General features: G+C 58.0%; 8 protein-coding genes across 8 annotated transcripts; 4 read left to right on the top strand and 4 right to left on the bottom strand.

The window, feature by feature from the left end:
- Positions 1 to 694: 694 nt before the first annotated feature.
- GGS23DRAFT_574825 (mitochondrial intermediate peptidase-like protein) lies at positions 695 to 3484 on the bottom strand. Its single transcript, XM_051516764.1, has one exon. It carries the CDS (start codon positions 3269 to 3271, stop codon positions 878 to 880), a length of 2394 nt encoding a protein of 797 aa, XP_051370475.1. The 5' UTR covers positions 3272 to 3484; the 3' UTR covers positions 695 to 877.
- A 233-nt stretch (positions 3485 to 3717) lies between these two features.
- On the top strand, positions 3718 to 5150 carry GGS23DRAFT_574828 (apolipo protein O-domain-containing protein). Its single transcript, XM_051516765.1, has 3 exons — positions 3718 to 3940; positions 3995 to 4090; positions 4171 to 5150. The coding sequence occupies exons 1-3, from the start codon at positions 3914 to 3916 to the stop codon at positions 4927 to 4929; spliced, it is 882 nt and encodes a 293-aa protein (XP_051370476.1). The 5' UTR covers positions 3718 to 3913; the 3' UTR covers positions 4930 to 5150.
- A 395-nt stretch (positions 5151 to 5545) lies between these two features.
- On the bottom strand, positions 5546 to 6663 carry GGS23DRAFT_606029 (mitochondrial thiamine pyrophosphate carrier 1; the record flags this gene model as incomplete). Its single annotated transcript, XM_051519855.1, has 2 exons — positions 5546 to 6505; positions 6631 to 6663. 2 exons carry the CDS (start codon positions 6661 to 6663, stop codon positions 5546 to 5548), a joined length of 993 nt encoding a protein of 330 aa, XP_051370477.1.
- A 1736-nt stretch (positions 6664 to 8399) lies between these two features.
- On the top strand, positions 8400 to 10927 carry GGS23DRAFT_574832 (uncharacterized protein). Its single transcript, XM_051516766.1, has 2 exons — positions 8400 to 10778; positions 10876 to 10927. The coding sequence occupies exon 1, from the start codon at positions 9110 to 9112 to the stop codon at positions 10274 to 10276; it is 1167 nt and encodes a 388-aa protein (XP_051370478.1). The 5' UTR covers positions 8400 to 9109; the 3' UTR covers positions 10277 to 10778; positions 10876 to 10927.
- A 62-nt stretch (positions 10928 to 10989) lies between these two features.
- Positions 10990 to 12860, top strand: GGS23DRAFT_574834 (tyrosine tRNA ligase). The gene is made up of 2 exons (XM_051516767.1): positions 10990 to 12187; positions 12272 to 12860. Exons 1-2 carry the CDS (start codon positions 11267 to 11269, stop codon positions 12518 to 12520), a joined length of 1170 nt encoding a protein of 389 aa, XP_051370479.1. The 5' UTR covers positions 10990 to 11266; the 3' UTR covers positions 12521 to 12860.
- A 255-nt stretch (positions 12861 to 13115) lies between these two features.
- GGS23DRAFT_574838 (manganese and iron superoxide dismutase) lies at positions 13116 to 14533 on the top strand. The gene is made up of 3 exons (XM_051516768.1): positions 13116 to 13444; positions 13624 to 13779; positions 13840 to 14533. Exons 1-3 carry the CDS (start codon positions 13120 to 13122, stop codon positions 14376 to 14378), a joined length of 1020 nt encoding a protein of 339 aa, XP_051370480.1. The 5' UTR covers positions 13116 to 13119; the 3' UTR covers positions 14379 to 14533.
- Positions 14534 to 14791: 258 nt separating this feature from the next.
- On the bottom strand, positions 14792 to 15512 carry GGS23DRAFT_130668 (uncharacterized protein). The gene is made up of 2 exons (XM_051511164.1): positions 15169 to 15512; positions 14792 to 15005 (listed from the first exon to the last, which is right to left on the bottom strand). Exons 1-2 carry the CDS (start codon positions 15278 to 15280, stop codon positions 14830 to 14832), a joined length of 288 nt encoding a protein of 95 aa, XP_051370481.1. The 5' UTR covers positions 15281 to 15512; the 3' UTR covers positions 14792 to 14829.
- A 436-nt stretch (positions 15513 to 15948) lies between these two features.
- GGS23DRAFT_598178 (uncharacterized protein) lies at positions 15949 to 18798 on the bottom strand (the record flags this gene model as incomplete). Its single annotated transcript, XM_051518732.1, has 2 exons — positions 15949 to 18525; positions 18622 to 18798. 2 exons carry the CDS (start codon positions 18796 to 18798, stop codon positions 15949 to 15951), a joined length of 2754 nt encoding a protein of 917 aa, XP_051370482.1.
- Positions 18799 to 25769: the final 6971 nt, after the last annotated feature.

Here is a 25769-nt window from a genome sequence, read left to right on the forward strand (position 1 = left end):
CTCGTGATAAAGGGGGGGCGGAAGGTAGGTATAGAGGGTAAGGCACGCCCTACGAGGCGAGGAAATAGGGATCGTTTCTCTCACACCCATCACTATCACACCTTCGCTCCGGGGAGGCTTCAGGCCAGGCGTCTACGGGTACACTACCTAGGTAGGTACCTGATATATGCTGCGTCCAAGACGTGAAGATGCATATGTGCCTATTCTTGAACGCATGAGAGGGGACATTCCGTATTTCCTCGGCCTGTTTACTTAACCCCCTTTACCTACTTGTTATTTTTCGTCCATTTTGTTTCCATTTTAGGTTGGAAGTTGTAGCCGCACCATTCTGCGCCATCGATGCTGACCGGACTATATCGATGCTTCGGCCAAGCACGAGTCCACTTCGAAAGGGAGGAATTGCTACTACGGGGACTCCTCAAAAGGCCCCTTACAGCCACGGGTTCACCCGTAGTCGTAGATCTTCCAATACCCTCTCGGCGCTTGTCGTGATACGCCTTTTGGGGCCATCCGCGGCCTGATTAGGTACCTAGAGGTAGGCAGGCGGTTCCCTAGGTAGGTTCTTCGGTGGAGCTACCTCCCTACACAAGCCGGGTAGGTATCCCTTAGTTGAGTTGATACGGCCTGCCTTACGGAACCTGTTCATCCCAGGGCGCTACAGGTGCGAGCCACGAGATAGGTGCGGACTGTGCGCTTTAGGAGAAGCAGGGACATGTTCGCATAACAGCGAAGTAGTGCTTTATGGTATCGGTGGGTATCACGCTGTCGTACGTCTACTGCGGGTTATATGGACTACCTGCCTACCTACCTAGGTAGGTACCTAGGAGGTTGTCCGTCGATCCCCTTCTATGCAACAAGATTTAGAATGTCTAATTACCTAGCCCTGGAAGTCGTCTTTGGTGACCCAGCTTCCCACTAGCGACATCGCCTTCTCGTCCCCGTTTATCAGACGCTCGTCTTGCAGCGTGTCCGAGAGGCATCTCCAAGGGTCTCGGCTCCCGCCCCACTTGAGCAGGCTCTCCTTCAGCCTCTCGCCGTTCGCCCGGTCGATAGCGGCGCCGTTCTGGCCGGCTGAGAATACGACCTGCCAGACGCGCCTGGAGAGCACCAGGTCGAAGAGGTAGCTATAATATGTGCTGCCGTAGCCGAACAGGTGGCCGAAGAATCCTTGAAACTTCGTGCCGGGCGGATCTGGAGGGAGCTTTCCAAACTCCCTCTGCAGGCCCAGATACATCTCGGTCGAGTCGATATCGTCCTCACCCGGTTGCAACGAATGGTACTTCTGGTCTAGCATGGCTAATAGAATCTGATTTTCTCTCTCCGAAGCCTCGAACCGCCGAGAGACGTGAAGCCTGTCCACGACCATCTCGTACGGCAGAGGCGCATCCGTAGAATAGTGTCGCGCAAACAGCCCGAGAACGGACGGGTCTGCGCAGAAGTTCTCCATCAGAGTCGACGGGAGCTCTGCGAAGTCGGTGGCGCATCGAGTTCCCGCTACATTTTGCAGGGATGTTCGAGCCAGGGTCGAGTGGATGGCATGTCCCATCTCGTGAAAAAGCGTCTCGACTTGGTGGTAATCTAGAAGTGCGGGCTCGTTTCGTTGGCGCTTCTGTTCGAAATCACAGATCAGCGCGATCGTCGGCAGCTGTTTTATAGAGCCGGGCTGCTGCGATACGCCCATCCCGTCGTTCGCCGCATCGATAGGCGATTCGAAATCGGGTAGCCCTGGAGCCTTGACGTGATACTGTTCCGCCGCTTTCTCCATCTCGGCCTCCGATATTTCTCGAGAGCAGCGCACGGTGAAATGCGCTGGATTGGGAGACTTGTCATGCCGGTAGAAGAGATCGCAGTAGAGGACGGCTACATGCCCGTCGGTATCAGACACGACGTCGAGTCGCCTCACGTCCGGATGCCACGTCTCTCCCGGTAGGGTGTCCCGGGGGACAAACCGGATCCCGTACAAGCGAGTGAATAGCCTCGATAAGCCCTGCATCACAGTCCCGAGCGAGAAATAGGCGGACAAACGATCGTCGTACTTCCGTCGCGACCTCATCCCTCTGCGTATCGATTCCATATAAAAATCCTTATCCCACGGCTGCAGATCGACGGCCTTATTTTGATGTCTGGCGCTCTTCTCGCGAATAAGGCCTGCTACCTCTTCTTCTACGAGGGGTGCATTATGTTTGGACAGAGCTAGGAGGAACTGATTGACGGACTCGGGGGTCTTTGCCATCATTTTATCCTGGAGCGCCATGTGCGCATAGCTCGCAAAACCCGACAGCTTCGCCAGTTCAGCCCGCGACTTCAACAACGTCTCCAGAAGTTGGATTGCTTCGCTCGAGGCCGTTCGGGTGGCACAGTAGATCTCCCTCCTCGCGTCCTCGTCGTAGACGGTTCTTAACGCCGCGGTGGCTTCGGAAGATAGCGTCGGGATCCGAACCAGGCCCCGAATCGTATTCTTCTTCACCAGCGTCGGATCCATGCCGAATAACTGGCTGCTCGGGAATTCGAGGTATCTCCGTTCCGGATGCATCTCTTGAACGAAAGTCGAGCCCAGCTCGCTGATACGCTGGGATATGCTGACGAAGCGATCCCGCGATTCCTTCGGGAGGTGTATCGCCGACTTCATGAAGTCCTGCTGCAGCAGCGTAGCCACGGTCTGCTCCTCCTCGTTCCAGCTAGCCATGACATCGGGGTTTGCCAGGGCTTTCCCCAGCTGGTCGCTCAAGCCAGTGGTGGTATTGAGTTCGTTCATGTACTGGTAGACCATCGACCAGGCCTGCGACGCGGCCGCCTGCATTTCCTCGTCGGGGTGAGTGACCCGGACGAAGTCGGAGACATCCAGGACGCGGCAAAGCAGGTCGCTCAGCCTGTCCATATCACGGACGAGGGCCTTGTAGTCCTCTAGGGTCGACGCGGCCAGAACCTTGTCCACCACGTACTGGGCCTTGATTATGGTGACATGGGCAAAAACAAGGAAGCCCCGCGGCGAGGTCAGGTATCTGTTCCTGAATAAGCCGACATTTCCGCGAGCTCCGAACAGGGTCTTGCCAAAGGAATCGAAGGTGGGCGGCGAGTCGAATATCTGGCGCAGTAGGGTGTCTTCGTGCTTGCGGTCGGCAGGAGAATGGTCGACGGGGGTCTGCGAAGCATCAGAGAAAGCAGCCCCGGGAACGGAAGAGAGCGAGCGTTTCGGAGGGCCTCGTGCTCTCGGGGTTTGACGGAGACATCTTGAGCAGGTCCACAGACCCGATCGAATGGCCTTAATCATAATGCGATCATAATTCGCCGATCGTGGGAAGCAGCCCTGGGGAGGACCGGACGAGGAGAGCCCTGGACTGCTTCGACGAATATCCTAGGGAGGAAAAAGGCGCGAATTTGTTGAGGTTGATGGGTTGAGTTGTGTTCCGAAGCTGGTTGGTATGTAAGAAGTTAACCTGTAGTGGGTAGGGTAGCTATTAGGTAAGGAAGAGGGTACTGCATACCGAAGATAGCAGAGCTACAGATACCTATCTGCCAGGGGGTATGTGCCTAAGGAAGTAGGTTAGGGTACCTAAGGAAGCGCTAATAGCAGGCAGTCGAATACCCCGATAGGCGGCCGATCCACTGCAAATGCATGCCCTGGACCGGTGCAGCCACGCGAGGCGCTCGGCGTTACTTCGCACTACGAGTAAACCCTTGTGCGGAAGCATGTATCTCAGGCAGCTGAGGCCCAGGCCGGAAACCGCCGCGAAAATTTGAACAATTCGAGCCGGGCCCCGGTATTTTCAAGGCCGGCATCAGTATGTGCATAACTGTACCCACGTACCATTACTGCATCATTCCATAACCCGGGCAGTTTTGGTGTGAGCTCCCAAATTCCATCCGTGAACAACCCCCAGCACCACCACCACAACCTGCAATTGGGCCCAACATGGCCGCCAGAGTGCTGCTGCGACGGGTGGGTTCTGCTCCCAGACGAACAATTTCGCCGCCACAATGCTGACAATCATAGCGTGTCGCCGCGCCTTTCACAGCCGCGGCTCTGGTCGGGGCCGCTTTATTTCCCTCGGTTGCCCTGGCCGAGGCGCCCCCGTCACAAGACCACCACGTACGACGCCCTGCCCCTCCCCGCATCCGTTCAGAGTAAAGAAGCGCCAGTCTTGCTGATGTCCTGCGTCCTGGCGCCAGTATACCTCTAAGAAGAAGCCCATCTACGACGACTACGAGCAGTTCCCGCGGCCCAAATTCAACAGCAGCAGCAGCAGCGCCGGCAGCACTCTCAGCGGCAGCACGCTCGTCTCGGAGCCCGCGTCGGACAGCGCCAAATCGCCCGAGTCCCCGGTAGAAAAGCTGGAGCAGCAAGATCAGCAGCAGCAGCAGCCGGACGAAGAGGACGAGGGGGGGAGGCACCACCACCACCACCACCACAGCCCGTCGCCGACGGACCGGCTGGCGGCGCAGATCGGGCGGGCGCGGCTGTTCCTGCACGGGTACGCGGCGGCAGCGGAGGACGGGGTGAACGCGGCGGCGGACCGGGCGTTCCGGCTAGAGCGGTCGCTGACGGAGACGGTGGCGTCGCTGGCGCCGGCGCGGGACAGCGGCGAGACGCTGATGCCGGGGCTCGTGTACGTGCTGGTGGCGGGGATGGCGGGCAGCATCGCGGCGCGCAACCGCGGGCTGGCGCTGCGCGCCGCCGCGCCGCTCGCCCTCGGCCTCGGCGCCGCGCGCCTGCTGCTCCCCGTCACCACCGCCAACGTCGCCGACCTCGCCTGGCGCTACGAGCAGCGCCTCCCCGCCCTCGCCGCCGCCCACGCCCGCGCCGACGACCGCGTCCGCGCCGCCTGGCGCTTCCTCGTCGTCCACGCCGCCGCCTCCCGCCGCTACGTCGACGACCGCGTCGCCGACGCCCGCGACCTCGTCGAGGGCTGGGTCCGCAAGGGGAAATAGAGGAGGGAGATGGAAAGAAAAATAAAAATAAACGAGGAGCAGGTAGATCTGCGGGTAGAGTAAATAAGCAAGTCGGGATGGACAAGGCGAACAAAAGGGAGAAGGGTGCGAGAGGAGGGAGAGCCTCGCCAAATCTCCTTGTACAATTATAGAGGCTGAACATAGACGTCCCCTCTAGAAAATCTAGAAAAGAACACACCGGAATTTCCGCTTCGCGTAAAGACACAGGAAGCGTTGTTCGCGACCCCGGCTCCCCGGGTTGTGGACCAGCGTACCGGCTCCGCCGACGGTTGCCAAATGCCTCGGAATGGCATGCCTAAATGGCGAGCACCTACGAATGTCACGGGCCACAGCTAGCAACGTGTTGAGTTGCACCTTGAGTATATTACCGCCCGCGAGGGGCCCAACTAATGCGTGTGGGAGAATACGCCCGGGTCCGACGACCACGTGCACGGCTTTATGCACCAAGCACGCCATGGTCCACCCATCTATCCATCTACGCTACGTCTATGCGGATGAGACGCACCGTCCTACAGGAACAGACCCCGCCCGGGGGGGTACGGTGCGCCGCTAGACCCATTACACATTACCCAGCCGACCTGGCGCGGCCGTCCTTCTATGCCCTGCCCCAGAGGCTCGGGTCGCCGCCCAGGCCCGTGTCGATGAGGAGGCGCAGCGTCCGCTCGTAGGTCCACATGGTGATGGCGGATGCGGGGGCAGCCTTGACGAGACTGATGGTGAGGCCGCGGTAGAGGCCGCGGGGCCCCTCGGCGGCGAGGATGCGGCGGATGGTGGCGACGACGCCGCCAACGTAGGCGGGCGCGTAGCGGCCGTAGACGTAGCGCGCGTGCGTCGGGCCCTGGACCTGCACGCGCTTGCGGACTAGGTCGAGCGGGAACACGGCCGTCTTGGCCGCCACGCCTGCCAGCACGCCCGCTGCCGCGTCCGCCGCCCCCCACGCCTCTGGCAGTGGCGCCACCGACAACGACGCCCGCGTGCTCTCGTATGCGGCGAAGAAGATCCCCATGAACGGCACGATCTGCGCCAGCCCCGCCCCCAGGCCCCGGAAGAACCCCCGCGGCCCCTCGTCTCGCGCGATCTGCCGCACCGCCCCGACTAGCGACGCGTACACGCGCTCGTTGCCCTGCGCCGCGAACCGCGTGCGCAGCAGGTCTAGCGGGTACGTGGCGGCGGTGGCGGCGGCGCCGGCGGTCGCGCCGCTGATGAAGGACTCGACGGCGTGAGGCAGGGGGCGACGGGACGGCACGTCACTGCCGTTGGCGACGTCCTGGATGTGGTGTAGGAAGAGGGTGGTGGAGCGGTAGGCGGTGAACTGGACGGCGGAGTAAGCGACGTAGAGGAGCTCGGCGGGGATGTTGCCCTTCCAGAGAGCGGTGACGCCCTCGCGGGCGACGATCTCGCGGAACATGGCGTAGGTGCCGCGGGGGGGCCCGGCGGCGCCGGCGCCGTGCCGCTGTAGCTGCATGCGGATCTTGACGACGTCGAGGGGCGCGACCACGAAACGGGAGATCAGGCCGGAGGTCGCGCCCGCGGCGACGACCTGGAGTCGGGTACCCTACGTGCCGGCCGTTGGTTAGCGTCGACAGCTCCCACCCCGAAAGCCCCTTATGGGTTTATCTTCAGAAACCGCTTTTCGCCGAGCTGACTAGAACCGCGTCGACTCGACGTGCTGCGACGTACCTCATCCTTCAGGCGCTCACGAGACCCCGACATACATCCGGACCGGCCTCAACTTAACTGGGGGGAGGGGAGGGGTGTGGAGGAACGCGATGTCGACGTCAGATAAGGCACGAGTGAGTGGATAGCCTTCTCCCCCCCCTTTTTTTGTGGTTCTCGCTCGAGAGGCGCGCGCGATGCCGTCGGTAGCCGGCAGCTCGACCAGGCAGAGTTCGGCGCCGTCGTCAGCTTGGCCGGGTCGTGTCAGGATGGATGCAGCCAGAAGCGAAAAGAGGGACCGGGGAGCGCAGCACGTGCCTCCGTCGCGGTGCACTGCGTAGGCGGGCAACACAGAACCGGTGGGCGGTTAAGGGTTGTGTCGGTACAGGACCACAGCGTGGAGGGCGCGTGATGGCGACGAGGTCTGCAATGGAGAATAGCGTGGGCTTTTCGCATAGGTGTCCGGTCCGGAGCGGAAGAAGGGCAGACCTGGTCCATGCATGGGCTTTCTTTCTATTTTCTCTTTTCGGGTTTTTTCTTTCTCCCTCCCTCTCTTTTTTTCTTCTTTTTGCCTCATCGGCGTTCGTTCGCGTCTGACGCCGATCGGAGATTCGGGCGAGTCAAGCTAGGCCAAAACCGTTAGAAGCCCCGACTTCCGGCACGTCAAGCCCAATGACGTAGGCATGCAATTTATCTACTTCGATCTCGTGCGTGTTCCGTGTCTGCGATAGGCCCTAGTAAGCGCGCCGTGAAGCTCGTCAATATGATGAGCTGTCGCCTGCCGCCTCCGCTCTCCGACCCGTGTCTATCGTGGATGCGCCGTGCGATGCGCTTGTTCTTGCTACAAGCAACATAGGAGGCAGGCAATGCTGGCTCGAGGGGACGCCACTTGCGAGCAACCTTCCTCGTCGTAAAATTGACGTTTCATGATCTCTGGTAGGGGCTTGAATTAAGACCGGAGGCAAGTACCCAGGTACCTACCCGGGGTGCCTAACCCCCTGATGTATTGGGTGGGTAGGTACCTAGGTAAGGAGGGAGGTAGGTATGCCTACATTAGGTATGTACGCTGCGATAGTATGGTGTAAGGACGCTGTCGCTCGAAGTCTGGACTCTTCGGCTAGGACGCATCTATCAGCAACGTTCCATCTGGCTCTCCGACGCGAGCGTAAATTGTCATCGTAGTCTTGTCCTGCGCTGGTTGGCCCTCTCTGCCTTGCCTGGCCTCGGTGCCGGCTCGAGTCCACCGCTACCCCCCCCCAATTCCATTTCCCCATATACCGATCTTACCAATCTCCCTGCGCAGCCACACCGTGCTATAGGGAGCAGTGGCCTAGGGGATGGGGAAGACGAATGGGCCGTCAGGTCCTACCCAACCTTGTCGAATGGCTAGAAACCGACCCGGCACCGCTTCAGCGAGGTCGTGTGGCCACCTACTGCGCTATAGGGCTTAGACACACCCCCCTAGCGCCCAATCAAGGACCCGGTCTCGCACATGCGGCTTAGGTAGGTAGTCATCTTACTGTTCCAGCGCCCCATTAGGCCTTGGGCCAGCGACAAAAGGCCGCCTCCTTAGGTAATGGAAGCGGGCCCCCGCCCCCGCCGGATCGGTAATGGCGAACGAGGGAGTGGCCGGAGTTGGCTACGGCGGGTTCGGTGGCACGCTATTGGGCTAGGTAGGGAGGGTAGGGCATGTCGGTAGTCTGAGGTTGTGTGTGTGTGTGTGTGTGTGTGTGTGTGTGTGTGTGTGTGTGTGTGTGTGTGTGTTATATGCGTGTAGGCGTAGGATGTATGAGTAGGAGGTAGCATTGCTAGGCCTGCATTCTTATTCTTAGGTACCTACCACGTACTAAGGTACCTAACGTATAGTGCTATCGAGACAGGCTGCCTTGGGAATCTTCCGCCCGCCCGAGCTACTAGCTCCCATTCGTCCTCCGCCCAGGTTGACAGCGGGGAGTCCCAGTCCGGCAACGCCATTGGGCATTCCCCCGTTGCCCCGTCTCCACACGAGCACCCCCCTTCTCCGGTACGTACCCATCCCATGTACGAAGCTAGGCGGGTGCATGCATAGCAATGGCCTATCCTTACTTGTGCTCCGACGGGCCACACACAGATTGCCTTCATCCGCACGCTGGGAAACCAGCAAGCTCCCTTTCCCCTCAGGTGGCCATCCTCCTTTTAATCCCACGAGGTGTTCCTTTTTCTTCTCTTCTGTTCTTCCTCTCTCTTGTGGCCTTGTGATATTTCCTTCCGGCCTATCTTCCGGTTTAACTTGCCTGCGTAGCTGATCCGTCCTCTCTTCGCCAACGTGGGAAATCCGCACAGCCGGTGCTTTGTTCACGTCAGCCACGCATTCTCCAGTCAGGATCACCTGCCTCATTCTCGACGGCGTGCATGTGATACGGGCAGGATCCCATCCATCCACGGGTCTGAAATACGGAGATTCCACCGCATCTCTCGTCGCCACCTCGAGCAAACAAGACACACCCAGAGCAAACCAGCAATCATGACGGCCTCGACCATTAGACAGCCAGACGCCCAACAGGTCCTGGGACCTCTCTTGCCCACCCTCCCAGCCGCTGCGCTATCGACGGAGCCGACTGACAAGGTCTTGCCTCTCCTCTCTCCCATTTTAAGACAGCGAGTTCAGCTTCTGTCTTCGTCCAGCCAGGAGCCGTGGATTCGATTATTATGTTATGAGCCAGCCAAAGTCGCCAGGTTGGTGGAGATCGCCCAGAGCGACCGGCTACATCCCCATCCCGTGTCCGGCGAGGTCGAGGTCGACTGGGACTACGACGCCGACACCCGCTATCGGCGAGTGGATGAAGAGACCCTCCAGGCGTTGGTAGTCTTAAGAGACATGAACCTGGCTTTTCGTTTGATCTACTGTACCGGTGACCCCGCGGACGATGGCTGGAAAGTGGGCGAAGTCAGCGTTGCCGAGAAGCCATCGCCGTTTTCGTCCTTCGGAGGTGTCTCGAGCATTAACGAGGCCGAGAGGCAATTCCACGAGTCGAAGGCGAGGGGGAAACTGACAACCCGAACCCACGCGCCGGCAGGAGATCGAAGCTTTCTCCGAGAGCAGGAGGAGGAGGATGACGATGACGACGACTACTGGGCTCGGTATGACGCGACGCCGGCTAGGACGCCGGCTGTGAAGAGATCTCCCGCGCCGGAGTTCACCTATGGCAACCGAACGACAGCAGAGGATGACTACTATGCTCAATACGACGATGTGCAGCCCGCGATGGATAACCACGACCCGGACGAGGAGGCCAACCTCGACATAGCGCCGCCTCTAGGCTTAGCCGCGAGACCAAGCAATCCGGCAGCGAGCGGAAGCGAAGAGGAAGACGGTGAACTTAACGAAACCCAGGGCGCATGGACGCTGGCTGAGCCGCCGAGATCGCCTTCCACGCACTCGAGGCGGAACGAAGATGATCCACTCTTGATTCATCCGAGACCAGCTTCGAGCGCCAGTTCCAACGCGTCAGTCGAAAAGCTCGAGGCCGCGGCGGCAAAGCAAGAACTCAACGACTTCGGCGTACAGCAACATGTGTCTCGAAGCATCAAGAGCCTGTACATGCTGTCCCGTGCATCGGGTATCGATCGCGAGGAGTTTGAGCGCTTAGTCAAGACGGAGCTCGACACGCTAGCGCTGATGGAGGACTAAGGCTTGTTTTCCCTCATCTGTTGGTTGGGTTCACGTCCTGCCATATTTATTCAGAGGAATATTAGGAGGGTGAGCCCTTTTTTTTTCCCTGGTTGTTATTAGTGGGCGTTTAACGGCTTTTGACCCGTTGAAAAATGTTGGGGTTCTCCGGTATGCCCCTCCCCAGTTACGACCCGGTCCGGACGGAACTATTCCAGGCTATCTATTGCATGGACACCGGCGTTATGTTTTATGTACGACTAGTCAGCCAGAATACCACCGAGCGTTTGCATTGATCTTAAAAGAGGTTCCAGTTATTCATTGCCAAGCATGTGGGTAGAATTACTAGAGTATATGAGTAGACAGTTGGGTATATAGGTTCGGCGCCATTCAAGCGGGATCTGACCTGATGTATGTACTCACCATTGCCACTAAGCGTATCTGGCGTGTAAGCGGAAGAAAGATGCACGGCGTCTTATTACCTCCCAAGTACCTCTTAAAAATCTCATCTTAAATCAAGGTCGTAAGTTATCTCCAGGAGGGCTACGTGAGGAGATATCTGGGCACCTAGTGCGACTATCGAGGAATGCTGTGGGAAGATCTAACTGATCGTGTCTCAGATGCCTAACTGTATATAACGGAAATATGCACTTATCTGCTCATAGACACCTGTTCAGGTACCTACGTGACCCCGCCATGGGTCAGCCACTCCATTGGCATACCGGGAGTAGCCAAGGTACGGGACCCCACGTCCCTGAAATCGGCTGCGGTCCCTCCTCTCCTTGTGACTCGTTCGTCTCAGGAGATAGTGTGACTCAAAAACCCCCGAAACCTGAAAAAAATAAATAAAATAAAAAACACCAAACCGACGAAGCACGAATAGGAATTGGAAGGGTTGCATACAACTAAATAAATACTCGCAGAGCGCGAAACCAAACTTATCTTCTCGCCCATTTGCACGACCTACCCACAACCTTCCCCGCCCCCCCCCGCACCAGCAGACCCTAAACTATGACTCCCGAGGAGTCCATCGCCCTGATCAAGGCCAACCTGGCCGAGGTCCTTAATCCCGAGATCATCGACGATGTAATCCTGAAGGAGAAGCGGCACTTACGAGTCTACTGGGGCACCGCGACGACGGGGCGGCCGCATTGCGGCTACTTCGTGCCCGTCGTCAAGCTCGCAGAGCTCCTCGCCGCCGGTTGTCATGTCATCATCCTCCTCGCCGACTTACACGCCTACCTCGACAACATGAAGGCGCCGCTGGAGCTGATCGGGCACCGGGTCAAATACTACGAATTCATCGTCAAGGGCCTGCTGAAGGCCGTCAACGTCGACATCTCGAAGCTCACCTTCATCCAGGGAAGCTCCTACCAGACGAGCGAGAAATACACGATGGACCGGTTCAAGCTCGAAGGGATGACCAGGATATCGGTTGCGCAGAAGGCGGGCGCCGAAGTGGTCAAGCAGATGAGCGACCCGTTCCTCGGCGGTCTGTCCTACCCTCTGATGCAGGCGCTGGACGAGGAGTACCTCGACGTCGACGCACAGATCGGCGGCGTCGACCAGCGCAAGATCTTCACCTTCGCCCTGGAAAACCTGCCCAAGATCGGCTACAAGGTCAGGGCCCACCTGATGAACACGATGGTGCCCGGCTTGGGAGAGGCCCAGAAGATGAGCGCCAGCGAGCCGGAGTCGAAGATCGACCTGCTAGACTCCCCCGACCTCGTCGCCAAGAAGTTAAAGAAGGCCGTGTGCGTGCCGAAGAAGCTCGAGGGCAACGGCGTAGTAGCCTTCGTAGAGCACGTGATATTCCGGGTTGTGTCCCTCAAGACGGGGGGGAAGCCTCATTTTACGGTCGAGAGGCGAGACGAAGAACCCCTCGTCTACGACGATATCGAAAAGCTAAAGTCGGACTTTGAGCAGGATATAGTAAGCCCTCCCCCCCTATCTACCTATGCATATGTATATATATACAGGCATGTGTCGTACGCGTATGGCTCACCATATATCTAGCTCACGCCCCAACTTCTAAAGGCGGCCCTAACGAAGGCGCTGAACGAGATCCTCGACCCGATCCGCAACGAGTTCGAAGCATCCGAGGAATGGAAGAAGGTTGCGGAGCTGGCCTATCCGCCGGAAGAGAAACATCAGAAGGCGAAGAAGCAGAAGGATAAAGGCGACCCGGCTAAGCGTGCGGCCGCGCTCGCGGCGAAGGCGGAACAGTTAAATGTAAAGGACGACGGAGGCGAAGCGGCGCCGTAGGGACAGGGGTGAATGCATAGGTAGCTAGAGAGATACCCTGCAACTTTTGGCAGGCCGTATGCCCCAACGCGAGCCTGGAGCCGCTTACATGCGCATCCCCAGGGCTGGTAGACCTAGATATAAGGGAATAGAAGGAAAGAAGGAAGAAAGAAAGAAACACCATAACCACACGGGGCCAATATCGATGTTGACCTTAGGAGGGACCTACCTAGGTACGCAGGTCAGGGTACCTCTATACTGTCCCGCCAGGGATCGCATCGAGCTCCGCAGGAGGTGGCCATTATCCACGATGGTGATCTCTAGGTGCATAGGTGCCTCCTCGTAAGTCACTGTGTTCAACCTACGTATGCATGGAAACCTTATAAGTACCTAATGCGTAAAGAGGAGACCGCCGGGACTTATGGTAGGTATATGCATACACACACACAAATGAGATACATAGATGCCCGTTTGATCCTCGATCCCGTTAAGGCGCTCTCGGCGGGGTGCCTCGTCTCAAGACGAAATCCGATATTCTCTTAGCGAGGTTTCGTCCCGGGAGCCAATCAGGGCGAAGCACACTTCTACTGAGTGCTAGTGCCCGCGATTGGCCCTATAGAATGCTGGAACCAAGCAAAAAATTAGCGAACCGAGCTACGAAGGCGGCTTCGACATCCCGCTTCGACGTCCTGCCTCGAGCTCGCAACACCCTCCGCCCATCCCCATCCCACCCCGCGGCCATGCTGCGACCCAGATTACGGATCCCGCGGCCGGGTCGGCTATGGCGCCCGGCGCCTGCCTCCCGCTCCTTACACCAGGTCCCGGTCCTCGGGCATATCGACGCGAAGCTGGGGGTTCCTGGGCTGCTATCTCCAGGAGGCTTCGACATGGCCTGGACCCAGTACATGCAATTCGTCTTGGAGAGGTTGAATGCTCTGATCGCCGGTACGTCGACGACATCGCCTCGGCTGGGTGGACCTATCAATCGCAGTGGGGCGTGCCTTGCCACGCTGCCCCTCGCTACCGGCCATGCGCCTGAGGGCGGCCGCGGCGACGCACCGCACACGATTATCGCCACTCGCCAGCTGATCACGGAGTCGGTCGAAGACTAACGGCGGACTTAGGCACCGAACTCGCGTCGCAGGAGACGTTAACCATCATCAAGTCGACCGCCCGCGAGCCTTCAAAAGCCGCCATCTTCAACTATGCCTCTATGGCGCACAACAATGCCATGTTCTTCGAGAACATCGTGGGTCTACAAGTGACGGAGGCTGGGGAGAGTAAGTGGGGAAGTCGGGCGGGATCGGGTTCAGATTGACGCTGACAAGGCCCTGAGGAAGTTCGCGATGTTCCCGATGAGCAGCGGATCCCCCACCGCCTGCTGCGGGAGCTGACGATGCAATTCAGCTCGATCGAGACACTCCGCCAAGAGTTCCTCGTCACGGCGCTGGCCATGTTCGGCCCGGGCTTCGTGTGGCTGGTGAAAAACGGCCAGTCGTCGGACCTACGTATCTTGGTGACCTATCTGGCCGGGACACCGTACACGGCAGCGCACTGGCGTCGCCAGGGAGTCGACATGAACACTCAAGGCACCAACTCTCCAGACACCGTCACGGCCTGGTTAGAGCGCACGAAGACGGGAGCCGGCGCGGACAACGGCGCGAAGTTCGTGACGTCAAGTGAGGTGGCGCCGGGCGGGACGGACGTCATCCCTCTCCTATGCTTGAATACGTGGGAGCACGTGTGGCTGCGTGACTACGGAATCGGGGCCGGCGACCGCGGAGGCAAGAGACAGTACGTCGAAAACTGGTGGCGATGTATCAACTGGGAAAACGTCGAGTCGCTAGCGAATCTTGGGAGGCCGACTTTCAGAACCTGATCGGGGGCGGTCTCGGGTGCCTGGACGACGGGCTGGCGTATGAAGTAGCCCAAAAACCGCACTCGGCGATCTCTCCGAGTAGGTCGCCCTTGTGCCCTCCCAGGTGTACAGAGATCAAAAAAAAAAAAAAACACCGCAACCTGCCATATATGAGAGCAGTGTGCGCTCGGATGGGCCGATGTTTAGGCTGGGATGCCGGACGAACGTACCCATACAAATGAGAGGGCGGAGAGAAGAGAAAGTAAAATTCATCTTAACCCCATCTCTGGGCCATTCTACGGAAATTGAACGAATCATAGTAGAAGACGGGCATGCCGTCGCTGGTTGGCATACGCTGTGTTGCAACTGAGAGACCGTGGCCAAGCATCCACTGCACGGCGCCTTCGTCTTAATTAAAACCGGTTCTAGGTAGGTCACATATTGTTGTTCACTGGGACAAATCACTCTTTTTTCAAAGACTAGCTATTTTATTCATCGGCCTTCCTAGTTCCCTATTTTCTCTTCCCGCGGTTCCCAAACTAATAATTCTACCTGCGAAGGGAGAACTGCTCGCGGCCGACCCCCATAGCACAGACAGACGTCGGTAAACATAAAACACAAAACAGGAAAAGGAGCGTGTGTTGGTATCTCGTGCGCCCATCACCGTTAGCTAAACTCATCAACGAGTCGGAGAACATGAAGTAAAAAGCAAAGGGTAAAAGGCGCTAGAAATAGGTAAGAGTAAGTAGTACTGGTGGTCGTGGTGATATATAAAAATAAAAAAAGAATTCAAGCCATCCTAGTGACTTACGACGGTAATATCTCGACCGAGTCCTAGGTGACCACGGCCCGCCTACCAACGATGTAGCGCGGCTCGTTGAAGCCAGCGATAGAATAAGAAGATTGGGGAATGTCAAAGACATAAAAAAATAAAGGGGAACGTGGAAAGTGGGAAGAAGAAAGAAAAACAAAACCAGAAAGAAAAAAGGTAGTTATCATGCTGCAGACTTGAGTCGCCCCATGTCCAGATATATATATAATATAGGTATAACATGTGCGGTGTATATCGAATCTGTCCCGTTCCAACACCGGATATCCCATCCGTTTCGTTTCCCCTCAGCCGTCATGGTCGCGTGTCGTTAAGAAGTCGCCGCCGCCGCCGCCGGCTCCGGCTCCACCACCGCCCTCTTCTCCCAGCCCATACTAGGAACCGGGGGAGGGCGTATGGAGGAGTAGAGCGGCGGACAGACAGACAGGCAGACAGATAAATAAGTAGGATAAAGTAATAGAAGGAGGCGGCGTTGGCCGCCGAGAGAAGGGAAGAGAAGAGAATAGTAGGTATGTGGAGAAGACGAAGGAAATCATACGAGGGAGGGGTGCTGGGCGAACTAGTAAGTAGGTGAGCAGCAGAGGAGCGTGTCGGAGTATAGAGAGGAGCGTGTGCTATGTATATGTGCAGCGAGCGAGCGGCGCCGCCGGCGGGCAGACCGGCTGATATGGACAGATTATTCTCGGCCTCTCTCGCTTTTCTTTTGTCATTTCATTCTTTTCTTTCCCTACTTCCCTCGCGTTGTTGCCGGAGGAGGAGGGCCTAGATCATGTTGCCATTGACGCTGACCTCGAAGCCCTCGCCCTTCTGGCGCAGGGCCTTGGCCAGCATGAGCTCGCGCATCCAGTCGATGCGCTCGTCGCGGCTGCGCACAGCGAAGTGGTGCGTCTTGCCGGTGCCGTTGGCCGCAGTGGCGAACTCCTCGCCGCCCGCCGCCAGCGCCGCCACCGCGCCCGAGCCGGGACTCTGGCTCTCGCGCTTGCGCAGCCGCGAGCTCTTGCCGGGGTGGTCCTGGGGGATGAGCTGGAAGCTGAAGGCGGCGACGTCGCCGCCACCGGCACCACCACCGCCGCCGCCGCCGCTCTCGCTCGCCGAGTGCCCGTGCTTCGCGCGGCTGATGCTCATGGCCTTGAAGGCGGCGTTGAGCTTCGAGCCCGCGCTCAGCGACGAGCACGCGATCGCGTAGTCGTCGATGTCGATGTACTCGAGCGCGCGCTTGCGCTCGCGCGCCGCGTCGCCGTCCCGGTGCAGCGCCAGCCGCGTGCCCCGCAGCGTCGCATACTGCTCGTGCCACTCGTGCCGCAGCATCCGCGTCTTGCGCTTCTTCACCGGGCCCTGGTACGTCGCGCCGTCGGCGTCCTGGGGGGTCCCCGCCGCCGCGCCCGCGCCGCGGTGCTGGCGCTGAGGTGAGGATGACGACGGCGAGGACGACGACGACGACGACGAGCCGGCCGGCGCCGCGAGCGTGTCCGGCGTCGGCACCGGCGCGAGCGCTCGCTCGAACGCCGCGCGCTGCTGCGGTGACCATGGGTACTGCACGCGCGGAGGCGGCTGCGGGTGGTGGCTGCGGGAGGGGGCGCGGGCGAGGCCCGGCGGCGGCGGCGGCGACCGCGGCGAGATCGAGGCCGGGACGTGCGGCGCCTTGGGCAAGGCGCGGGCGGTCGCGTCCTCCTCGACGGGCGCCATGACCTGGAAAGAAGGGCGGCGCGAGGACCGCGACTGCGAGCGCGCGAGGCCGGCCCCCGCCGCGCGGTACGACATGTCGGGTGGGACGGACTGCGAGGCGTCGCGGGCGACGGGCCCGAGCGGCACCGCCGTCAGCGGCACGTCCATGTCCGAGAAGGGCGTGCCGAAGCGGTACGGCGCGTTGGAGAGGTCCGGCGACAGCGCCTCCGCGCGCTCCATGCGCTGCGGGTAGTGCGAGACGGCCGCCGGCGTCGGGGTTGCGGACGCGGACCGAGGGGGCGGGCTCGGCCGCGCCGGCTGCGAGTACCGCTGCGGCTGCTGGTAGTAGTGCTGGGGGTAGGCCGGCGCCTGCGGCGCGGGCGGCTGCTGCTTGCCGGGGATGGCGAGCTTGGGCAGCGCGCGCAGGCCCTCGTGGGGGGTGCGCGGCGCGGGCGTGGCGGCGGCGGAGGAAGGGGGGGAGAGGATCTCGAAGGGGGGCGTGGGCGGGACCTCGGCGTCGCCGTCGGGCTGCTGGAAGTCGAGGAACTGCCGCACGTTGTCCAGGGGGTCGCGGGTCTGCACGTTGCGCAGCGCGGCCTCCTGAAGGTACTGGAAGGGGGACATGCCGGGGCCGAGCACGTCGGACGAGGCGACGACCGAGGGCACCGCGTCGGACAAGGGTCGCAGCGCCTCGGTCGACGACGGCCGGTTGATCGCCGGCGCCGTCGCCGGGTTGCCCGGGTCCCCGGCGACCATGATGATGCCGCCCTTGTCGACGTCGACGAAAGGGTGGTCGCGCTTGAAGGCCTCGATCATGCGCTGCTGCCGCCGGAACTTGGCGCAGTTCTCGCCCTTGGAGCAGTGGTGCGGCTTCGGCATCATCTGCTCGATGCCGACGATGGAGACGGACTCGAGCGGGGAGATGATATCCTCGTGGGCCGGCTTCCTCCTGCTGTGGGTCCGTTTCACGTTCTTAGACGGGTTGACGCTGCGGCTCCGCTCCGCGCCATCCGCCCCCTCCATCTTCTCATTCTTCTTGCGTTCTCTCCGCACCTCCCGGCTCTCAGAATCTTCGATGGGGGTCTCCAGCCTGGGCGAAGCCACTGCCGCCGCCGCCGCCGCCTTGCTGTCTCGCAGAGCGTGTATCTCCTCCCATACTTTGGTGCGGACGCCGAAGGATTGGATATCGAGCTCCCGCAGGTCCTCGAACTTGAGCGTGATCAGGATGGCCCCGTTGATGTCGTTCTCGACGAACTTGCCAGCTATCTGCATCTCGATGCCGGCGTTAAGCATCCACTGCGCGACCTTCTCCGGTGTCCAGATCGGCAGGTTGCTCGGGTCCAGCTTCTCGTGGGTGAACTGGAAGGGGCTGGTCCGCGAACGCGGAGGCTGAGACAGCACCTGGGGCAGCGGTTCGTGGGCGATGGGGACCCGGAGATCCCCCGCGTACGGCCTTGCCGTCTTAGGAGTTATCGGCGAGAGGCTGAGGATCTCCTGGTACTCGGTAAAGTTTGATGACGTCCCGGAGGCTCGGAATAGGTGAGGGCCCCTGGGTCCCTCTACTGGTTTCGCTGACGTGTAGAAATCGAACGGATACGCCTCGCGAGCTCTGCTCGACCTCGGCGTCTGCGCCTCGTCGTATGACGAGAGAGTAGTTACACTCTGCTGGCCCGACTAGAGAAATACTGTTAGCCATCGACGAAGAAAAAGAAACACCTCGTTGATCCGAAACGAAGGGTCTCTCCGTCTCTCTTTATTCCCTTTTCTTACCGAGTTGAGGCTCACTCGCGGAGAGTCCGGATCTTCATCTTCTATCTCGCTCGTCGCGTCCTCCTCGTCCTCCTCGTCCCAGTCGGTATCCACAAACTCCGTTGCTACCGAGATTGGACGAGCCTCAAAGCCCTTCATACCGAAGAAGGAGTCTTGGAAATATCCCTTCTGGCGCATCTCTCCGTGCGATCGCTCGCGTATTCTGAGCGTTTGTGTATCCTATAATTGAAGGGCGGGGGGCGTCAGCAATTAGCATCCGAAAAACAAGGCGACGGGGTGTCCTAGAGGCGCACAATGACAATAGAGGCTAGCAATATACTTACCATATTGGACAACTATGAAAAGGAAAAGTGCAAAAAGAGGCGCTTTTTGGACATCCGTGCCGTCGTCGGCTTTTGCTCTTTTTTTTCTTCCTCTTCTCTCTCGCCTTCACACCCACACGCACGCACACACACTCTCTCTCCAGTCTAGACCGAGGTGGTATATACGGGATACCGGAAGATGAAAAGGAAATATTGGTCCCGCTTTGGGTAGTCGACAGGTAGGGTTGACGTCGCAAAGGAAGAGAAGAGCAGGACTGAAGCACAGCGCGGGAGCCCGCCGAACGTATATGTACGGGATATACGGTGTAGCGTGGTCCCGGACCGCAAGGAGGGATCAGTGGATACAGGAGGACGTGAAACGCTGTGATCAAGGTGAGGGAGGGCATTGCACGATGTGATTTGTTTTTCGGGACTCGACATAGCAGGGCCCAATACTACCCCCAAGCTCACTCGTCGGCTGCCGAGAACTCGCCAGCCCGGAGTCGTCTCTCTCTCTACCCGTATGGTAGCGCGTCTCCTCTGCCTAATAATAGCAGCAGCATCGTGCGTGCGCAAGTATATACTTACTATGTTAAAGGGCCTAGGATCCCACGAGCACGAGTGCGAGCGCGGGCGTTACACCCCACCAACGGCGTAGAAGTGCCCAGCGTCTACTGCTTTGCACGCAGTGACTACCTAGAGAGACGGAAAGCCGCCGGCTGGTTGGACGAGGTTGGACAGGATGGCGAGGTGTGCCAGGGGACTTGGGAAGCGACCCCGGGTTGTCATTGGTTACGAATTCTCTCTACGACCCGGCATCGTCGTCTAAGCGCCGGGCAGGCTAAGTATGGGTGGACAGGGGGGGCAGGCAACCCATGCCATGCCGACTTGATCACTTCATGATCCCGAATCAGGCATGGCTCTCCGCCTCGAGCGAGCTATTTAGGTAAGTGTGGAATGTATTATTACGAATACATACCTACCTACATGCCCTTTTCACCGTGGACGTGAACAGCAGCCGCTGGGAAGGCGAAGGAAGGGATTTTTAAAAAAGGGTGGCGCGGTGTAATAATGAGTAGTAGCTCGTAGGCCCCAACAACCCGTCTACTGTACATAGTGAACACCAACCGCGGAAAACAGCCTAGAAAGGCACGGCTCAAGTGTGTACCATGCAATATACGGCTGTTGAGATCCCTTATTGCAAACGACACCGTGCAAATTTTCTCATGCATTTCACACATTGCCTCGATCTCTTCTCCGCAAAAGCTGTGCGATGTTGCATAAGTCGCTGTGCCACAGGGGTTTCCCGTACGACGAGATTCCCATACGGCGAGAGAGAGGGGGGGGTGCCTGGGGCTGCCTTGCCGCTGCACCGCTGCATCGGATGCTGGTGTTCACAGCCTACGTGCATACGTGCTGAGGCGGTCAGAAGAGAGAGAGGGAGGGAGAAAGACAGAGAGACAGACAGATACAGAGAGAGGTCCCGCCATCGTTCGTCGTCATTCCCACTACATCGACCCATCCGGCGAGGACATGGTATACACTGGATAGACCTCAATTGATGACGCTCTGGGCCGGGATTTCTTCATGTACGAGGTGACCCGGTCGAATGATGACTCGCAGCATAGGCGTTAATTACCCAGCATTAAGCAATAATATAGCAGGGACATTTGCGCGTAAGTCGAGTCGGTCCACGTCCCAATGCGGAACAGGTGTTATACGGGTATATGTAAGTGTCTAAAAGCGCAAGTAGGTAGGTATGTGTAGTATGTCTCTACGCCCGCTCGGCGTTCTCTCTGCATATGTCAGTGGGAGTGACAGAGACAGACACAGGCAGAGGTGCGATGGTCCACTATCCGACCTGAGCCGGATAGACGGGTGGAGAGAAGAATACAACCCTGGGCCAAGGGTTGGGGGGGGGAGGGATTCCCTTCTTCGGTACCGCACAGTTTTCCCCACCGAACACGCAAAAGAGAGAAGAGGAGAAACTGGTCGTGATCCCACTCTCCCACTCTCTCTCCCACTCACTACTCCCCCCCTCTTCTCTCTACCTACATGCATACGACACACAGCATACGTACATTCAGACAGGGTATCTCGTCGCTACCTACTTAACCCCTCTCCTCGTGGTACGTTACCGTTCAATGGGATTGGCGCCTCCAACCGTGGCGCCTTATTAATCTAGAAGCAAAAAGAGTTGATCCGGAGGAACTTGGGGGGGGGAGGGGGGCCCTTACCGAACGGCGGCATATCGTGAAGCCAATAGCCTAGGCCCGTAGAGCATGCTGAGCATCCCTCGAGCATCCCAGTGGGGTCATTCCTAGAGAGGGAGAGATCCTAGCCTCTAGGCGGGACGACGGCATTCAGCGGAGTCTCGTCGAGATCTTCTTACTTAAAGCGGACCGACTCGCTAGCTTACGGATCTACCCAGGCGCTTCTGACCTCGACGATGCCGTGCGGCGCCCGACCTCGTCGTTTGCTCAAAGGAACAAGTTTTGCGAAAAAATTCTATAGGTCCCCCCTTGCGGCATCGAAGGGTTCCACCTCAGGCTTGATACCCAATAGTGGCAGATCGCGAAGGTCACGCAGACCTTGCAGCGGACGCACGACGGCCGAATATCAGAGGTGTTTTTTTTTCTCCCTCACTCCTGCCTCCTCCTCCTCCTCCTCTCTTCTTCCCAAGTCCGTGAGTGGCTCGGATCCCGCGATGATGGATTTGAGGGGACGGAGGGACGAGATTCTCCATCCAGTGGCTGGGCGCAAGGAAGTTCCTCGCAAGACGTTCGGCCCGGTTGTGACGATGTAAAGCCACGTAAGACCTGGGTAGGTGGACGAGAAAACGCTAATGTTCCATCTGGGCGCGCGTGTGTATTCGTGTTTCTCTTCTCGTCTCCATGCGTGTCTCTCGACTACGCAATTTGGGCAAGGCTCCCGGCCCAGCGGTCAACGGACGACGAATGAGGCAGTTGGCTGGATAAATCTCGACTCGGCGGCCAGCATGTGGCGGGGGTCACACCTATCCTACGCCTCTGCGTCGAGAGGCAACAGTAAGTTCCCGCATACGGTCTGCAGGTGGAGGGTCGTGTCCGTCTGCTCCCCGCGAAGCGATTGTTCCCGCACATCCATAACCACACACACACACACACACACACACACACATACACACATACACACATACACACATACTACATAGCTAGGTAGATGCTACTACCATGTACCAACCTCCCATGCCACCTTAGCCTTGGTGTCAGCACCAACCGGCGGGATACAGCGATGGTTTGATGTTGATAAACCCTCCAATGCAAGATCGCCGACACGCTAGGTTAGGTAGGATGGGTCACCCGAGGAAGCAAACCGAGGCCCCAGGTAGAGGACGATCCTCGTCCAAGGACGGCCAATGCAACGATTGACGAACTCGGTGAATAGATACCTTCCTCGAGCGGACCCGCGTCCATCATCGACGTCCAGGACGTACGTATAGCATCATAGATATGACGAAGCGATAATAGGCGGCGGCAGTAAGTGGTGGCAGTGGTAATAGTAATAGTAATTGCCTGATGCCCTTTGCTTTTTTTGTTCTTTCTTTGGACTACCTACTTCTCTTTTCCTTGTCTCTGGTTGTCCTTCTCTCCTCCCCTGTTTCCCAGATAGGGTACTAGTATGCGAAGTGTGTTCTAGGCAGGTAGTTTACACCTCGCAGTTCACGGCTGTGTTTACCTCGTGTAACCGATATTAAGTATGAGAGATGCCGAGCACGAGCGCTCCCGCTCCTACGTAGTTAGACTTACACGGCTTCCCATCTCGCGGAAGGATTGTGACGGGAACCTCAGCACCCAGCCCACCTTGACCTAGTAGACGAAACCAACAGATGATAACGACGACAAGTAGAGAGGAGATGGAGATTTGAAATTGCGAGTCGCCGTTTCTTGATCTCGGCGAGGCCGTATCACGCACTAGCTGGTGGACCAACGCTCTTCTACCCTGCTCGCCACATACGTTTACGTAGTGACAATTCGGAGTTCTTCGCTACGACCACATGTCTTGTAACATTTCGCAAATCTGAGGGGTAGAGCGTTATCTTCACCTATCACACACATGTTCGTGACCCCCCCAGGAAAGGAAAAAGGGGAGAAGTTGGGAAAAAAAAACCCAGGTCGCCGCAAACTTAAGCGAAGCCGATTCTGGGCCGTCGGGGCCAATGGAACAGCAGGTAAGGGGACTCGGCGCTCATCACATGAGGAATCCTCAATGCGAGTCGCATCACCTGGTGTGGTTGATTCTTTCCTATATCCCGACTAAAATGACTTTTCCTTGGGAACGACGAGGGTTGGCTTGGCCGCGAGAGGCCATCTCGACCTTCTCATTTGCTTTCCTCGTCGAGTCCTTACTTTTGTCGTCGAAGAATCACCCCTCATCCGTCTCCTCTATTTTATCCCTCCACCCCCCCCGGCCCGTGAATAGGCGAATAGGGTCGGACAAGGGAAAGCTTCGCGAATGCAGGTAATCTCGCCCGAGCTAGGGGGGCCTTGATCCCTGGACACACAGGTATAATATGTAGATAGTTAAGACGTCAGCACCGGCACACACACACACACACACACACACGCACGCACGGAAGGAGAGGGAGAATATGAGCGAAGTGAGTGAGAAGTATATCGGTGTGCGCAATCATTGGTAGATCGCGAAGAAAGTAATAACATGACTTGATTCGGCATTAACTCGATCTCCACCGGACGTATCACAGTGGAGAAGGGGAGGGGGGACGCAGGAAGGATGGTGATTTGAGCTTGTGTGCCTAACCCTCCTCTCCATCATCTGTCATCCCATCGTAAGCTGACGACGGATGGCGAGCCGGGACGCAACAGCTTGGCTGCCGGCCGGTCGAAGGAGACAAAGAGAAGGCGTGGAGAGCTAGCCCTCTTAGCAGACAGTTTGCTTTTATGATGATTTGCATCAGCTCCCTGGACAGGGTTGGGACGGGGGCAGCAAGCAGAGCACAGACTCTCAACCGCGACGGGCACGACTCCACGGGGGTGGAGTGCAGGGTGGGAGAGGAGTCTCTTCCTTGTTCTCAGTTGAGAAGTGACCTGTCCTCAGGGTCGTCCCAGCAGGGTTGTCTTGGGAACTGGGTAACAGTAGTACTATACGTATGCCACATATGTATGAGTATGTGCGCGTCTCGGTGTGTATTTGTAGATATATTAACGATATGTATTGTGACGACCTCTATATATTCTATCGTGTGTAGGCGTGTACGTGCTGTGAGAGTCTGTCTGCAGGTATGTGTGCGTATATGCGCAGGCAGTGGAATGCGGAGCAGGTAGGTAATCTGTAGTAAGTAAGCTCGCACATGCTAGATAGTGCAGGGGGCTTGCTTATGCTGTTTTCCCGTTATCGCTGGTGTAATGGAACTACGGATCATGAGAGAGCGCCTGTATAGTACGTAAACACGGAAACACGGAGACACAGATACGCACACATACTACCTCCATACGGCACTACGATATTATCACCGTCATTTATGAGAAGGCTGTGATACCACGGTAACCCCCCCTTTTCCCTCTCGCCAGCAAGCACAGGTAGCACGAGTGCATATTCACGACATTGAGTCAACCGAACTTTGCGATCACGAAGTCGAGTGCATAGCTTAATCTAAGTATATTGATCAGGAAGAGGCAATGCATGAACGGAACCAGCCGTGTTCTCGCTGTTGCTTTGACCATGTTGCCGGGACAGTCGGCGAGAGATCTCGTGTGTGTGCAGGGGGTAGGACTGGAGGAAGAGGCTGGACGGGCGATGATACCCGCACGAAGCGTTGCTTTGGCTCAAGAAGAGGCTTAAAGACTGCGGATTCCAGGATGGAGAGCATTGAAGGCAACTCGGATGTAAGCAGACGGGAGGTACCGATGCAGAGACACGCCTCCTAGAGCGGGTACCTGGGTACCTCTGAAGTAAGATAGCGATGTCGCGATGTAGCGATGTACATTTTGTGTAGGTAAATTACTCACGGGACGTAGGTGCAGAATTCAGCTCAATTCTCGCGTCGAGAGCCGCCGGGCCCCAAATTAGCCCACGTTGCGCGGCCGGCAATCCGGGCAAAATCAAAAATAGAACGAGGGTAGCTAATTAATGTTGGCCGAAGTCCGACTCCGACGGCGATAGCGTTAAGCGCCCTGGTGTGCAGTTTGCATGCGTGAGCACCGGCCTAAGATTTAGCCCATAATTAGTCGCGCTGACGATCCCCGGACGACGAAAAAGTGGGATAAGAATAGATTGACCCAACCAAATTAGCCCTCAATAGGGTCATTGCCGGGTGATCCCCCAAATAGCCGGACTAGTCAGCTTCCGGCTCGCGGGGGCGCATGGGCCACGGCTGCGACGCACCGACCACCCAGCGCAGATCGATAATGCGGTTTGGTACCTGTTGGCATCGACACGCGGTACCGCGGTCGGTACATGGCTCATATAGCAAATGCTACCTGTTGTAGATATCCGCGACCCATGGGAATCGACGGACGGGACGGGGCTTACCTGCGGTTGAAGTCGCAATATAATTCTGCACCAGCCGGGCGCACAGCCGCAGGCACCTAATGGTGCTCTCACAGCCAACGTACATGAGCAAAGGGGCCCGTACGTAGGTACCTACAGGTAGCTACATATGAGTAATTATATACCAGAGTCTAGCGGAGGAGTGCGCGCGTGCGTGCCACGACGACGGCCACGACGGCCCCTATAGCCTAGTACCTACCTCCTCCTTCTACCTACCTGGTACCTAGTTGGTAGACAATTAAGTACCTCTTTCCGTAGGTATCTACCTACCTACCTAAGGTAGGTAGCTGAGCTAGA

This window comes from Durotheca rogersii (assembly GCF_024521655.1).
Source record: "Durotheca rogersii strain YMJ 92031201 chromosome Unknown GGS23scaffold_16, whole genome shotgun sequence".
In the NCBI taxonomy this organism is placed as follows: Eukaryota; Fungi; Ascomycota; class Sordariomycetes; order Xylariales; family Xylariaceae; genus Durotheca; species Durotheca rogersii.

Coding starts and splice junctions, on each gene's coding strand:
- GGS23DRAFT_574825 (XM_051516764.1), bottom strand. CDS start 3,271: ATGATTAAGGCCATTCGATCGGGTCTGTGGACCTGCTCAAGATGTCTC.
- GGS23DRAFT_574828 (XM_051516765.1), top strand. CDS start 3,914: ATGGCCGCCAGAGTGCTGCTGCGACGG. Junction 3,941..3,994: donor CCAGAGTGCTGCTGCGACGG/GTGGGTTCTGCT, acceptor TGACAATCATAG/CGTGTCGCCGCGCCTTTCAC. Junction 4,091..4,170: donor CCCCGTCACAAGACCACCAC/GTACGACGCCCT, acceptor TCCTGGCGCCAG/TATACCTCTAAGAAGAAGCC.
- GGS23DRAFT_574832 (XM_051516766.1), top strand. CDS start 9,110: ATGACGGCCTCGACCATTAGACAGCCAGACGCCCAACAGGTCCTGGGA.
- GGS23DRAFT_574834 (XM_051516767.1), top strand. CDS start 11,267: ATGACTCCCGAGGAGTCCATCGCCCTGATCAAGGCCAACCTGGCCGAG. Junction 12,188..12,271: donor CGGACTTTGAGCAGGATATA/GTAAGCCCTCCC, acceptor CCATATATCTAG/CTCACGCCCCAACTTCTAAA.
- GGS23DRAFT_574838 (XM_051516768.1), top strand. CDS start 13,120: ATGCTGGAACCAAGCAAAAAATTAGCGAACCGAGCTACGAAGGCGGCT. Junction 13,445..13,623: donor GTTGAATGCTCTGATCGCCG/GTACGTCGACGA, acceptor CGGCGGACTTAG/GCACCGAACTCGCGTCGCAG. Junction 13,780..13,839: donor AGTGACGGAGGCTGGGGAGA/GTAAGTGGGGAA, acceptor GCCCTGAGGAAG/TTCGCGATGTTCCCGATGAG.
- GGS23DRAFT_130668 (XM_051511164.1), bottom strand. CDS start 15,280: ATGTCTTTGACATTCCCCAATCTTCTTATTCTATCGCTGGCTTCAACG. Junction 15,006..15,168: donor TCGGTCGAGATATTACCGTC/GTAAGTCACTAG, acceptor TGGGCGCACGAG/ATACCAACACACGCTCCTTT.